Source organism: Plectropomus leopardus, chromosome 18 (assembly GCF_026936395.1).
Source record: "Plectropomus leopardus strain MGB_pleo_1.0 chromosome 18, ASM2693639v1, whole genome shotgun sequence".
In the NCBI taxonomy this organism is placed as follows: Eukaryota; Metazoa; Chordata; class Actinopteri; order Perciformes; family Serranidae; genus Plectropomus; species Plectropomus leopardus.
The window spans coordinates 23,524,668-23,538,982 of NC_142193.1; the positions used below are offsets into that span (position 1 = coordinate 23,524,668).

The 14,315-nt window shown below is 37.0% G+C and overlaps 2 protein-coding genes across 2 annotated transcripts; both read left to right on the forward strand.

Annotated features, from left to right (window-relative positions):
* Positions 1 to 45: 45 nt before the first annotated feature.
* Positions 46 to 6,987, forward strand: kctd13 (potassium channel tetramerization domain containing 13). The gene is made up of 7 exons (XM_042505636.2): positions 46 to 468; positions 1,489 to 1,749; positions 2,545 to 2,714; positions 3,112 to 3,201; positions 3,973 to 4,025; positions 4,135 to 4,330; positions 5,523 to 6,987. Exons 2-7 carry the CDS (start codon positions 1,512 to 1,514, stop codon positions 5,760 to 5,762), a joined length of 987 nt encoding a protein of 328 aa, XP_042361570.1. The 5' UTR covers positions 46 to 468; positions 1,489 to 1,511; the 3' UTR covers positions 5,763 to 6,987.
* Positions 6,988 to 7,935: 948 nt separating this feature from the next.
* Positions 7,936 to 14,275, forward strand: hirip3 (HIRA interacting protein 3). The gene is made up of 8 exons (XM_042505252.2): positions 7,936 to 8,093; positions 8,745 to 8,865; positions 8,988 to 9,132; positions 10,708 to 11,103; positions 11,201 to 11,358; positions 11,873 to 12,020; positions 12,291 to 12,389; positions 13,293 to 14,275. Exons 1-8 carry the CDS (start codon positions 8,020 to 8,022, stop codon positions 13,478 to 13,480), a joined length of 1,329 nt encoding a protein of 442 aa, XP_042361186.2. The 5' UTR covers positions 7,936 to 8,019; the 3' UTR covers positions 13,481 to 14,275.
* The last annotated feature ends 40 nt before the right edge of the window (positions 14,276 to 14,315 follow it).

The window sequence follows — 14,315 nt, forward strand, 5'->3', positions numbered from 1 at the left end:
AACGGTGGCGCTAATTCACATCACAATCTGCAGTTTAAAACTGGGAGAAGAAGAAGAAAGCAGCGGAAGCAGATGTGCGAGTTTCGTTTCCGAGTGACCTACTTTAGCGTTTAACATCACTTATAAATCTTTACGTCCAACAATGGAATCGGTCGCTCTTCACATGGCAGTTAACATTTCTTTGATGTCTAGTTTGTAAAATTTTAACTCAAAAAGCGACACAAAACAAATGAGCATAGCTAGTTTAGCGCGTAGCCAAACAGACTAGCCGCTGTTAGCCTCTTTGATTTAGCTAACTGCGATTAAAATGAGTTGTCAGACATCGGCTGCGCCCTAAATTCACTTGTTTTATTTGGACTGATCGTCGTATTTGCTCGCCTGCTGATTATAAACCGCCGGCTGATCAACATTTACACAGTTGGCTATCTCGGTTTCGCTCGGTCGCAGCCCCCTTGGATGTTCAGTGCGGTAAGTACATTTGTTACAAGCTAAATTGTTATATTTTGATCACGTTAGCCTCATGAATAAACGGCTGCTCCGTCAGTAAAGTTATGTTTGAGCTAACGGTGCTTGTGGTTGCAGCCAGCTTAGATGTTGGTGACATTTTATAGGTAAACAACAAACTTAAATGCAGCTTTAGATGTCTGTGACGCTGCTGTGAGACATCGGAGGACTCAGTCAGCTGACAGGACAGCCTGCACGTATGCAGCTAATGTGGGACAACACTTCAGGAAATAATGAATAAAAATAATAGCTGATGCTCTGAAACAACGCCGTCTGTATGCCACTGAGATGAGGTGTGCAAAGTTTTGTTGTGTTGTTTAGTTAATTTGCAAATACTCCTCAACGGTGTTTTCTGCTTAGTCCTCAAATTTGGATCAGTTATGCAATCTTTGTTTCGTATCTTTTCTTGAGTGATTGTAGGTATTTAGTAAAGAATGTATCGTACTCGGGGTTGAGTGATATTGTTGTTTTTAATGAGATCGATAGCCAATATTTGGAACCAATACGCATTTACAGAAAAAAATGAAAATATTCCTGTCGAAATGTTATAAATTGTAATATAACAATCAACGCAAAACTCTGTTTAATGCATTTAACAAATGTTTAATCAACGCTGATACTTTCATCATTATATGCATAAAGTTTCCAGCAACTTCTTTTTTTCATGAAGTCAAGTGAAATTTAAATAAAAAAACGAATGAATAAAAATACCTTCCTGAGGCTTTACAAAATAAAAGTTCCTCCCATGCTGACACTTTCTTTGCATGTATTGCAGACTGCTTTCCTCGGTGCTGGCTGAGTGTAATTCACACACTTTTTCCTCTATTAATTTTATAAGCAACCATTAAAAATAAAAGCAAAACGTCAAATGTCGGCTCCGACAATCAGCCAGGCTGATAATCTGGTGACCCCTAGTCTGTCACGCTGCTGTGGGAAAACAGTCTGAACTTGCACAACAAACCATCATATTCTTGTGTGTCACAGTCAGGAAGTGACTCCTCAGCCTCATGTCTGCTGAGGCTTCAGTAGGCAGTCATGCTGCTGACCCGGCCCAGTCTGCTGTTTCCCAGCCTGCCTGCCACGACACCGAGGAGCTCAAAAATCGGGGTTTGCTGGGGAGCAAATACGTCAAATTAAATGTGGGTGGCTCGCTGCATTATACAACCGTCCAGACGTTAAGCAAGGAGGACAGTCTGCTGCGGAGCATATGCAATGGAGGAACAGAGGTTTCCATAGACTCTGAAGGTGAGTGTCTGTGTGGTGAGCTCTGAACTTTTTACTGTATCCACACGTTACTGTTAAATGGATAACAGCTTAACCATTTTTATGAGTATGGAGTGGGATTTGTGTTTTCCGTCTTAACAACGTCGTCATTTCAGCGGCTCTGTTTTTAATTCATCCAAAATGCTAAATATTTGATTCACATAATTTCAGTTTTTCATCAGTTTCCTCCTTTAAGCCTTACACTTTTATCATTTCACATATTTTATTCAGATCTAAAAACATGATTTCTACAATGGAGGGAAATTCTGCCACTTTCATGAACTCTGACAGCAAGTTTCACAATCGTGATGTCATCACATTTTGTGTTGTAAGAGATAATAAATGAGGTCGGAGGAAAGATGATTCACAGTGAGACAGCACACGATTGTCTGCGCTGACTGTTATCAGCAGCCTTATCGTGTGAGGTCATAGTGCGGCCTGTTAAATCGTTTGTTTGACAAAGGTGCGTCTACACTAGCTCCAAACCTTTCAGTGTTTACAAACTTGGCGACGAACGGAAAACTGATTTCCGTGGATCCAGTTTTGGGGAAATAATTCCCAGCTGTTGTGTGTCAGAGCTCAAATGTGAGCGTGAGTCCGACACAATCCGGTTTCCAAATGTCCCAGCTAGAAAACGTTAAAAGGAGATTAGTATTGACACCATAACCAAAACTTCAAACGTGTCATTAATGTTCAGGTGCGCACAAAAACCACAAAATCTATGAAAGATTACTGAAGAATAAAAATGGCTCAACATAATCGTTCTTGCTGTTCCAGGTTGGGTAGTTTTGGACAGATGTGGCCGACATTTTGGACTGGTTTTGAACTTCCTGCGAGATGGCTCAGTGCCGCTGCCAGAGGACCACAGAGAGCTGGATGAGGTTCTGAAGGAGGCCCAGTACTATCGGGTCCAGGGACTGGTGCAGCACTGCCTCGGTGCCATGCAGGTAAACAGATGATATTTTATTGATCCTTACAGGAATCGACAGAGAGAACAACAGAAAAAAGCACCAAAGATAAAATTACTGAATGAAACCAAATCATACGGATAAAGCAATAAAAACTATTCGTAACGTAAAATTCAGATAAAAAATCATGGTGTGTAATGTGACTTATCTGAAAACAGTATAACAAATGTATGTAAGATGAGATTAGTCTTTATTGTTTCCCTTTGGAGAAATTCATCTTGGACATACGAGAGACACGTATGCTTACGTCCACATACATATATAAATATATAAAGTTTATACAGTTTGACATTAAAAATACTATTATTGACACAGTTAGCTGATTAATCGATACTTCCAAAAAGGGCTTTTAACTAACTTTCCTGTTTATCTTCAGAAACAAAAGGACGTCTTTGAAACGGTGTGTCGCATCCCGATGATCACCTCAGCCAAAGAAGAGCAGAAGATGATTGCTACGTGTAGAAAGGTAACTTATATTTTGTCTCCGTTAAACGGCTCGCTGATAAAACTGTCGTGTTCACAGCTGTTGAACCTGATGTGTCCGGTGTGCTCAGAGCTAAAAACAAACAGTAGATGGTGTAACCCTTAGAAAACAGAGCAAATTCGATTGATTTCTTTTAAAAACATGGCGAAAAGGCAAGAAAGAAGAAATGACCCCAAAATTTGCGCAAGAAATTAGTTTAAAAAAAAAAAAGTACAAAAAAATAACCTGAAAATCAGCACAAAAAACAAATAAACAAACCCAAAAAGTAATAATAAAAAAATAATAATAAGGAAATGACTCGAAAAACAATAATAATTCTGTTGTACATTTTAAATATACATTAAGAAATATAGTTTTCTGGACTTTTTCTCCAGCTTTAAAACAATATATATAAAATAATTCTAATTCAACTTATTTCTTTCAGTTTGCGGGACATTTCTTACCAAATTGCTTATTGCCTTTTAAACAACGCTTTCAAAAGGATTCAAACCAAATGTGCTGAGTTCAAAGGTTTAAATATTTGTGAGAGGTGTTTGAAAGCAACACTAGAAAAGTGACGTCGAACCAGATTTCCAAAAATTGTGAGCTGTGAAATTTGCAGTCTGCTGAGTTTGTTTTACAGATGTTTATCAGGATTTTTAAATTAACTGTCTGAGAATTAATTTCTCTCTCAAATTGTAACTCGTAACAGAATTTACGTTGTTTTTATTTGTACACAGAATTTGTGATTATTGCTTTTTCTTGTCTCTACAGCCGGTTGTAAAATTGCAGAACAACCGTGGAAACAACAAATACTCCTACACCAGGTAAAATACGTTAAAAGCTGAGCTTCATGAATCCTACAGTGCCAGACAAGATGTCGCCTCAACAAACGCTCAGTGTTTCACTTGTTCTTTGTTTCGCTCCTTTGACCAGCAACTCTGACGACAACCTGCTGAAGAACATTGAACTCTTTGACAAGCTCGTGCTGCGATTTAACGGCCGCGTCCTGTTTGTCAAAGACGTTCTCGGGGACGAGATCTGCTGTTGGTCTTTCTATGGCGAAGGTCGCAAGATCGCTGAAGTATGCTGCACTTCCATAGTCTACGCCACAGAGAAGAAGCAGACCAAAGTAAGCATGACGTTTCGTGCACACCAAACCCTTAAAGCAGCACTTCCACATTTTAGCACAACAATAATAAAAATAACTGTATTTATATAGCACCTTTAAAAACAGTTGTTTACGAAGTGCTTTGACAGACTCGGGGAATGATAAAATAAAAACATTAACAAACCTGCCAAAGAAAGGTCTGTCAAAGTCAAACCAAAAGGCGAGAACAAAATGCACATACGAAAGGTCAGCAAGAATAAAGCAAAAAAAAATAAAAATATGAGAAAGCAAGCAGATGTCAAAAGGCAGTTAAAGTTTTTAGAAATGCAAGAATAAATGCAATAAAAGACGATAAAAGTTATGTAAGAAATAATAAAAGAAGACAACATCACATCAGAAACAAAGAAAAGAAGATAAAAACAGATAATAAGAGATAGATGACAAGTAAATACATTTAAAACTTGAGCAGATGCTCATAACTGGACATAAGAAGGATAAGCAACGGATCAATAGAGTAAGAGCAGCAAAATGAAAGAATAGAAGATAAAAAGATAATAAATAAGTAAAGGTGACATCACATAAAAGCAAGTCTGTAAAAGTGAGTTTTTAAAGTGATTTAAAAGTTGTCGCTGATCCCGCGGCCGGAGTCCGCATTTCAGAAATGTAATTCGGGGCGAGACCCATATGTCAGTAAAATCTTAAAATCAACTCTGAAACAGGCAGTGGAGGGAAGCGAGGATGGGAGTGATGTGATGCCGTCAGTTAAAACCAGTAAGAAATCTATCTGCGTTTTCTGGACCAGCTGGAGGCGGGGGAGTGATTTTGGGATTTTTGGGTGACACCTGAGCGGAGGGACATACAGACACTTTGACCAGTGTTGGTGTGTCAGGGCCCAGACATACAGATATGAAAGTGAATTTACTTTTTTTTATCAAACCCTTTTTACAGAAAACAAACGAGATTATTTTCCAAGATGCAGAAATATTCCTTTAAGCTGTAGATGGAAATTTAATTATTTCTGAAATTCATTGTGCGACGGACAGACAGAAATAAACAGACAGCCATAGTAACACCAACAACAAAACCAAACAAAACATCAGTAGCTGTTGATGCCGTAAAAGAGCTGATATTACTGCTTTGACAAGGGTTGAGAATTTGTTTTTTGTATTGCACTAAAAAATAATAATCCTGAAACTGAACGTTTTGTTTTCAGGTGGAGTTTCCCGAGGCTCGAATCTTTGAAGAAACCCTCAATATCCTCATTTATGAGAACGGCAGAGGATCTGGTCCGGGAGGCTTACACCTTTTAGACTCAAGAGGTTCGGGTTCGTCGCTGGGAGCCGAGGAAGAAGGTGCTGCGGGAGGCGACAGGCGAGTGAGACGGATCCACGTGAGGAGGCATATAATGCACGATGAAAGAGGGCACGGTCAGCAAACTGTGTACAAGGACTAATCAGGTGAAAAGCGTGGGAGAGTGACTTCACGTAGGTTCGTGTTTCTTTTGTTGGTGATAGCGGAACGAGAGCGATGTCCTCGGATCATAGCAATAGCTCGGTAGTTATTTCCTGAAATGTCTTTGGACGTCACTGCACAGAGAGTTAGGAGGCGATGACTGATCTGTAACCGAAGTAAGAGTTGTGGGAAAGGCTTCTGTTTACAAGAAAAACAATTGTGTACATTATTTAAATAGGAAATGCTTGTAAAAAATTATTCGGGACAGGAAACTGGCATAAACATAACTTTGCTAACGTTAAGGAACTTCCTGCAAGTTACTGAACGGGCCTAAAAACCCAACTCTCGCCGCACCTGTTGGCGTGGGTGTTAATGATATGCACTGGCGCCTCCTCTGTGTTTGACTTATAGGAAACACTGTCAGTCTTTATTCAGGTTGTGAAACATCTGTTGCCTTTTCATACGTTGGACCGATGATGCTGCCCGACTGTGATGAACGGAGGACGGTCTAAGTTTAGCCGAGATATGTTAACACTGGAATAAAACTGAGGAGCCATTTTTAGGGAGGTTGTCCACGAATGAGGTTGTTGAGCAGCTCCATTTTTTCTTTGTTTAAATTATTACTGCTGTTGCTTCAAGATGTTTTTATTAATTTATGAACCTAATTTATTGTTTGGTATTTAATTTTTTTGTATTGTATGCAATCTTTGTGTTAATTAGTGCTCGAGTGAGTTTTAATTTTTTTTTTTTTTTTTGGGGAATGATACGATGCACTCTATAGCACACACTCAATTTTGAAATTTCTCCTGTAAATGACTAAATAGTGAACTTAAATTTCAGTTTAATGTTTCAAGAGGAACCGTGACCATTTCTTTGATAATGTTTTCTATTCTGAGCCATGATCTGTCACTTTCGCTTTATGTCTTACACCAAAACCCTGAAATGTGCTCAAAGTAATTGGCTATACAGTGATGTGAAAGGATATTAATACCGGGTTGTATTTTTATTTCTCTCAGGGAGAGGATGGATATTTTCTTTCTGAGATTCACCAGTGTCTTGTGTAAACCTAATCACTCTGAATACTGAAAAAAAACATTGAATGAGAGCAATATGTGTCTCAGACCCTTTTATAAAATCACCTTGGATACTTTAAAATATGCACTAATATGACTTCCGTCCAGAAGTGGTCATGGAAATGTTCTGAATAAATTACTTATGAAATTCAACTGTAGCTTCTTGGTTTTATTTTTCCCTTCTGTCCTAAAGTACAATAAATTTTAAAAAATGGAGAAAATCCCTTACATGTTACAGAAAACAAGTGAAAGTTTCCCACGGGATATTTCTTTACTTAGATGTAGATTTTGGAGATGTCAGAGTGGGCACATCCACCTCAATATTTACATGTGCATTTTTCACCCCTCAATAAAAAAAACGTTGTAGCAGACCTTTATTTTGTCAAAATATTAGACATGTATGCCATGAGTATTCATGGAGAAATGCCACAAATTGGTGCATAAAAATTAACCAAAATGCAGGAAATTATGTGTTTGATGCTCAAACTCATTTCATTATGTTCACTCTCATGTTAAAACAAAACACACGTGTATTTCTGTACATTTAATTCACTCAGATGGTTTATTATTGGAGACTGGATTACTTTTGACAAGATAGGTTACAGATTACTAGTTACCCTGTTCAAATGTAATGTTATGTAACTATTTTAATTACTCCATCAAAGAATTGTAATTTAGTACATCTGATTACTTCACTAACAAATATTTTATAAAGAGGTGAAAAGGCCTTAAAACCTGTGTAAATGTTGTGCTCAAATTTGTCTCAATTGTTTTACTGACCTGCCATGTCCAAAAAACATACCTAAAGATGGCATTCCTGCGCAACAAAAATGTGTAAATCAGCAAAAATTAATGTTTTATTCAACATGTAAACTTTCTACTGAAAAGTTTTATTTCACATGTAACAACATTTTTATTAGTAATTTATTTTAAAAAGATTACAATAAAAAATGTTTATTTGTTTACTGTGACAGTTGCACCCCAAAACCGATTTGGGTCTTGGAAATATACTTAATTTTAAATATAAGAAAGAATTTCAGTTTAATTTTAAGGGGGAAAAAAGTTCAAGCTGTTTGGGTCTAGTCAGCTATTATTTTGAAAGGGTGTGGCGCTACTCTTACGCCACTTCCCGTAACTTCCGGGGGTCCATCCGCCGCCAAAAAGGAAAAAACACTGTCAGAAAACATGGTGTCAGAGAAAGTGACAAAAAGTATCCGCAGGTTTGTGCGTGGTCAGCTCCGGGATGAGCCAGACCTCAGGTATTGTCGAAACACCGAGGAGTTTGTTTTAATGTTGTTTGTTTGTACCGGAAATATGTGAGAAACGGGCTCGCGCACTTTGTTTGTGTGTTAAGACTTAATTGTTGCTAACTTTGGCGGAGCAGTTAACAGTGATACACACCGTGATAAACAAACCGTGTCTCCTTTTCAAAAACTGTTACTAGGTGTTATTTAACTTCTTAGACTAGTTGCTTGATGCGTATTTGACGTCTTTATTGTGTCATTTACAATGAATATAAGTCAAAACATACGTGACGCAGTTTAACGATGCTGGCTGGAAATTGTATCTTTTAGTGGACCAAGAGTTAACCCTTAAAATTTGGAGCGGCGTCACTTATCTAATGCTGCTTTCAGGCACTTTTCACAAGTATTATTTTTTTGAGCAAATTGCCTTGATTTTCTTCAGAAACACAGGAAGAAGGCACTGACCGACTCAACAAAACAAGACCTAAATACTAGCAAGATTTTTTTTAATAGCAAGAAAATTAACTGAAATTAGCAGGTTTATTTTTTCAAGTTTATTTTTCAGTCTATTCAAAAACACAAGGGCTGAAATAAATTATTTCTGCTAATATAAATACCTGTCTCCCTCACACACCATGATGTGATCTTTCTGCTGTCCTATTCCAGCACACTGACCTTAGGAATCCTAAAAAAGCGATATCTGGCACTTGTGCAATGTGAATCACTAAGTCCAGAGGTGAAAAATATCATGAAACAGGTGGTTGCAGAGGAACTGATGAAAATGCAGGTGTGTGAATATTCCTTTGACAGTTTCTACCTGTTTCTTACAGTGTTTGAGATTTTTTTAGGTGGATCATTTTAGTGCTGTTGTTATGACTGTAATCGTCATCCTCCTTTTTTTCCTGCTAGGACAAAGATGAAAGTGGAAGTGATTTGGAGACCACAAAGCCCCCAAACAAAAGGAAGAGAGAAGAGGAAAATGACGAGGGGATGAGTGGGAGAGAAGATGAATCCGAGGCAAAGAAATCCCGTCGCCAGTTAAGCTCATCATCAGGTAGGTTATACCTGCTTGTTTTTTAATGCATTTGGAGGCCTGTATGTTTAATAAACTAGAGCATGTTCCTCTGTGCAGTTATTCGATGTAAAATGCTGTGGCTCAGAAAAAAGCAGGTCAGCTACTTATAGAGTTTGCAGTTTGATCCCGAGCTCCTCCAGTTTGCACCACGTATTGTCCTTGGGCAAGCCACTGAACCCCAAAAATTGCTCCTCATTTTTGTGCAATCGGTGTATACATTGTTTGTACATATTATATATATATATATATATATATATATATTTTTTTTATTTATTTATTTTTTTTTATTTAATTTTTTTTTAATTGTTTTTTTTTCTAGACTGTGGACTTTATTTTACTATTTTGCACCTTGTTTTTTTATTTACTTAGCACCTTGCTTTTTATTATTCAATATTTTTTATATTTGTAATTATTTTTTACTGTTATATTGTTCTTTTTAGCCTGTACCTCATAGCTTCTGTAACACTGCAAATATTCCCACTGTGGGACTAATAAAGCATTATCTTATCTTATCTTATGATCAGTCAGTGCCTTACATGGTAACCTTTAGGGATGCACGATAATATCGGCAGATATTAGCTTTAAAATGAAATACTGGAATTGGCTAACATACCGATTTCTGCCAATATCACAATCTAATATATTTTTTAAGATTATTATCGACAAAGTCAACATATGCAAAACATCAACTATAAGTTGAGGTATTTTTGTTGTTTTGCACAATGAGTGATTATTACATACACTGAAAAGCATTTTATTTTCATGTCTCCATGTGCTGGTTGGCCATCGAGATGAGAGTATGATGTTAATAACACTCCAAAAGACACTTGATAATCACTAAAATAAGGTATGAAAAAACAGATATATCGATATCAGTAGCGGTTATCGGCCAAATGAGTTGTTATATATCGGATATCTGCAAAATATCCAATATCATGCATCCCTAGTAGTCTTGCAAAAATTGAAACCCCTTATACAGCATATAAACACAATCTATCATTAACAGTAGGACGAGGGCTGCAAATAATGATTGTTTTCTGTATTGATTAATCTGCAGATACATTTCTCGATTAATTGTTTGGTCTTTAAAAAAAAACGATCAGCCCAGTGATATCAAAAAAGCTCTTCTTTAGTCCAACCAACTCTGCAAAACCAACAAATATTCATTTTACTTTGATATTGAAAAGATAAATGTTGAAAATCTTTATATTTGAGAAGCTGGAATCTACAAATCTTTGGAAGTTTTGCGTAAGAAAAGACAAACATTGCATGGATTATCAAAATAGTTGGCAAAGAAATTTCTGGCAAAGGACTAATGGATTAATCCACTAATGGTTGCAACTCTAATTTGGACATGTGCATTCACAATATTATGATTTGGCTGCATCTCAGGTCAGCTGTTCCACATAAAACCACACTTGTTGTTGGCATGCAGCTCATGAAAGGCCGTTTCTATTTTCAGATAGTCTTACTGACCCAGCACCTGTGTTAACCTTACCTTGTCTGTTTTATCCACACCTCATGAGTTTATTTTTGTTTTTGTTTTTTTTTCAGAATCAGAGGACAAAGAGAACCGCAAAACAGGAAGTGAAGAGAGTGAGGAGGAAGAGCAAATGAAATCTGAATCTGAGGATGAAAAGCAACAGGTGAAAAAATCACAGAAAAAAACAAATGGAAACAGTAAACAGCAGATACAGAACAATGAAGACTCAGATGAGGAAGTGAATGAGTCAGAAAAAAAGGGAAGTGAAAGTGAATCTGATGACAGTCCAGAAGAAAAGGTGATTAGGAAAGCAAAAGATACAAAGAATCGAGAGGCAAGAAGCAGTGATACAAGTCAAAGAAAGAAAACACCACAGAGTGATGGAGAGAAGGAAACCGACACAGATAGCAAGTCAGAAAAAAGCGACAAAATCAACAGCAGCGACTCCTCAGATGAGAGTGAAAAAGGTGAGTATGCAAACATGTGCACGTCCTTTAGATTAACGTACATTCATTTCATGTTTTTCTCTGTGATTGAATATGACTTTTTTCTTGTGTTCTGCAGAAGAAAAAGTCTTAGTTGAAAAGAAAACTAACGAACCAGATTCAGATTCATCGTCGCTCCCCTCATTGGACGATGAACAGGACAGTAAAAAAGAAAAAACACAAGATGATAAAAAGAAGAAACCCGCAAAAAAAGAGAAGAGCTCCAGTCATAAAAAGGTGAGCACATGAGTTATGTTACCGAGTAGAATCAGGAAAATAAAGCTTTTGAAAGTTTTAATTAAAGTGGTATTAGACAGGTTTTTTGCTGTAACTTATAATTATGAAGTACGTAATCTAATGTCTATAGAGTAATGATAGTCCCTGCGTTTAGATCGGTTCCCTTCAGCCTCGTTTTCACGATACAATTCTGTATGCCATCGGGTATGATTTCCCGGAAAAATTAAGGCTTGATTTACAGCACAAAGGAAGTGCGTCACTAACAAAAAAAACATTTGAAATTTGAAAAGTTGTCTAATTTCACTTAAAATGTCCAACATTTGTCCTCTCCCTCCAATATCGCCCTCAGAGCTCTGATTGAACTCAGGAGACAAAGTGCAGCATGAATGGTAGAAAGATGGAAGTTTTCAAAATAAATGACCAAAACATAAGTATATGTTGGGTAATCTTAAGAGTGGAGACGTAGCATAATCATATCTTTCCTTCACAATTTGTCCTCTGATCCATCCTGCAGGAAGACGACAAAGCAGTTGTGAGGCTGAAGCGCTACATTTCTCTCTGTGGTCTGAGGCCGAATTACAAGAAGCTCCTGGACGGCTGTCCCTCTACTCGGTCTCAGGTGGCTGTTCTGAAGAAGGAGCTTGAAGACCTTGGTGTCCGGGGTCAGTGGGAATATTTTCACATTTTAATAGACTTCACATTCTGGGAATCACTGTCTTGGTTTTGTTTTTTTTTTAATTTAAGTTGTAGAAAAAGTAGTATTGCACACAACTCCAAAAATATATTTATCAGCGTCAAATGATTTTTTTTGTCACTCTGAGGACGGCTTATTAGCAGAAACGCATCCATGATTGCCCTAACTAACTGAGTTGATGTACTCAGTGACCTGTGGATTTAAGTAATAAAGTGTGTGTGTGTGTTTTTTCACACAGGTCAGCCATCTATTAAGAAATGTAAAAAGGTCAGAATGATGAGAGAGCAAGCTCAGGAACTAGCTGAGCTTGACGTCAGCAACATCATTGCCACAAAAGGTAACTATCTGTCTCTTTTCTTGAGTTTTGACACCCATTACTGTGTGATCTTCCAGTTTTCTGGAGGAAAAGAGTCATTACTGAGTATTTATAAGTAGCCAAGCAGGATTTCTTATAATGATTCATTGGTCAAGTTTGCTGTCTGTGTGTAATAACATTTTTAACACTTTTGTGACTTGTTCATTGTGAATATTTCTAAACTATAGACGAAAAACAAATGTATTTCAGTCATCACTCAATTTGAATTCTGGAAAAGCGAACAAATATAAATGCATTGGACTTGGCAACTATGTGAGGGGGGCAGGTATGCAAACATTGTTAATGTAATGAGTATGCACAGTGGATGTAAACAAATATAGCACTAAAAAATGGCTTTTAAATTAAAGATCCAGTGTGTAGGATTTAGGGGGATGTTTTGGCAGAAACAGAATATAATAACTATGATTTCATTTGTATACAATCACCTGAAACTGAGAATTGTTATCTTAAAATGAGCCATTTATATCTAAATACAGAATCCTCCATGTTTTTTCTTCTGAATGAGCAAATGAAATGCTGTCTGTTGATATGCCACCGTAGTTTGCCTACGTGTTTGGCACGTTTTAGTTGGCTGCAGTCTTCAACTTCACCACTAGATGTCACTAAATCATCACAATAACAGTGGACCTTTAAATTGTTTTTATTGAAATTTACACATCTACTAGTTTCTTAAACACTAAATACTGTTAAATTGCTGTGGTTTATCACCTGGTTGGATCAAGAAGTGCACAATGCACCTACAGTACATTATTGAAGTTGTTGCAGCTGTGTCTCTAATTATAAGTAATTCATACATTTTTATCATATTGTTGCACATGCAAAATATCAGTTAATGAGACCTGTTAATGTGGATACCTCTCTCAGGTCGGCCGAAACGCAGAGCAGCCTCAGCGTGGGATAAACAACCCGACCCTCCGTCCTCCACGTACCTGCGTACTCTGAACTCCGGCTCTGATAGTGACGAGGAGAACAATACAAACAGGGGGCGCAAAAGAACAACAGACTGGTCCAACCTGCAGGGGATCATCAGTGATGATGCTGACAGCAACTGACAGGGACACTTCCACTTGTTCAGAGGCTACTTATATATGGACATTCATTTTTCTTTGTACAAGTTCTGTTTTTGTCTTTGCAAATTGTTTTGATATTAAATATTTTTTAAACCTTTTGCAAAAAAAAAGAAAATTGATATTTGAGGTAAAATGTACATCTTTGTTATATTTCAAATAAAATTATTGTGCGCTTATGGAACAATTATTTTATTTTAATCAGTGATTAAAACATTGCTGATTTAACTATTGGTTTCTCTAACTGAATGAAATGCTGCAGAGGCTCTATGGTCCCATAAAGTAATATTTTTATTTTGTGCATGATCTTGTACTGGTTCGTGTATATAAAACATGAAAAAACTTACAGGGTTGAGACAGCGTAGTAATGAACCAATGCCTATAAAAGCGTCCAAGAGCAAATAGCCACAATTTCATTTTACTCAGAAAGTCTGAGTTTAGCTACAACACACCAAAATTTGTGACCCAAATAGGTATTGCCATTGTATAAGTGTTTTATTATTCCTTGTCACATAACTTTATTACGATAAAAATCTTCCGGCATCACAGAATTGAATGTGTCACCATTTTCTGTGACTTGATAAAAGACTTTCTGCTACACTGCATCTGCAAATGTTTTTATCTTAATTGCATTTATTTTGATCGCTTTCCAAATATAGTGTCATTATTGTTCTTAGGGTTGCACATTTTTATAGCTGAGATTTGTGAAATTTGTCAGAATCTGTGACAATAGAATATATGTTAGGCCATATAAAAAAAAATTAAATCCTATTTTGGTGACAGTTTCTGATTTTGCAGTTTACCCTGAAAATGCGTGAGT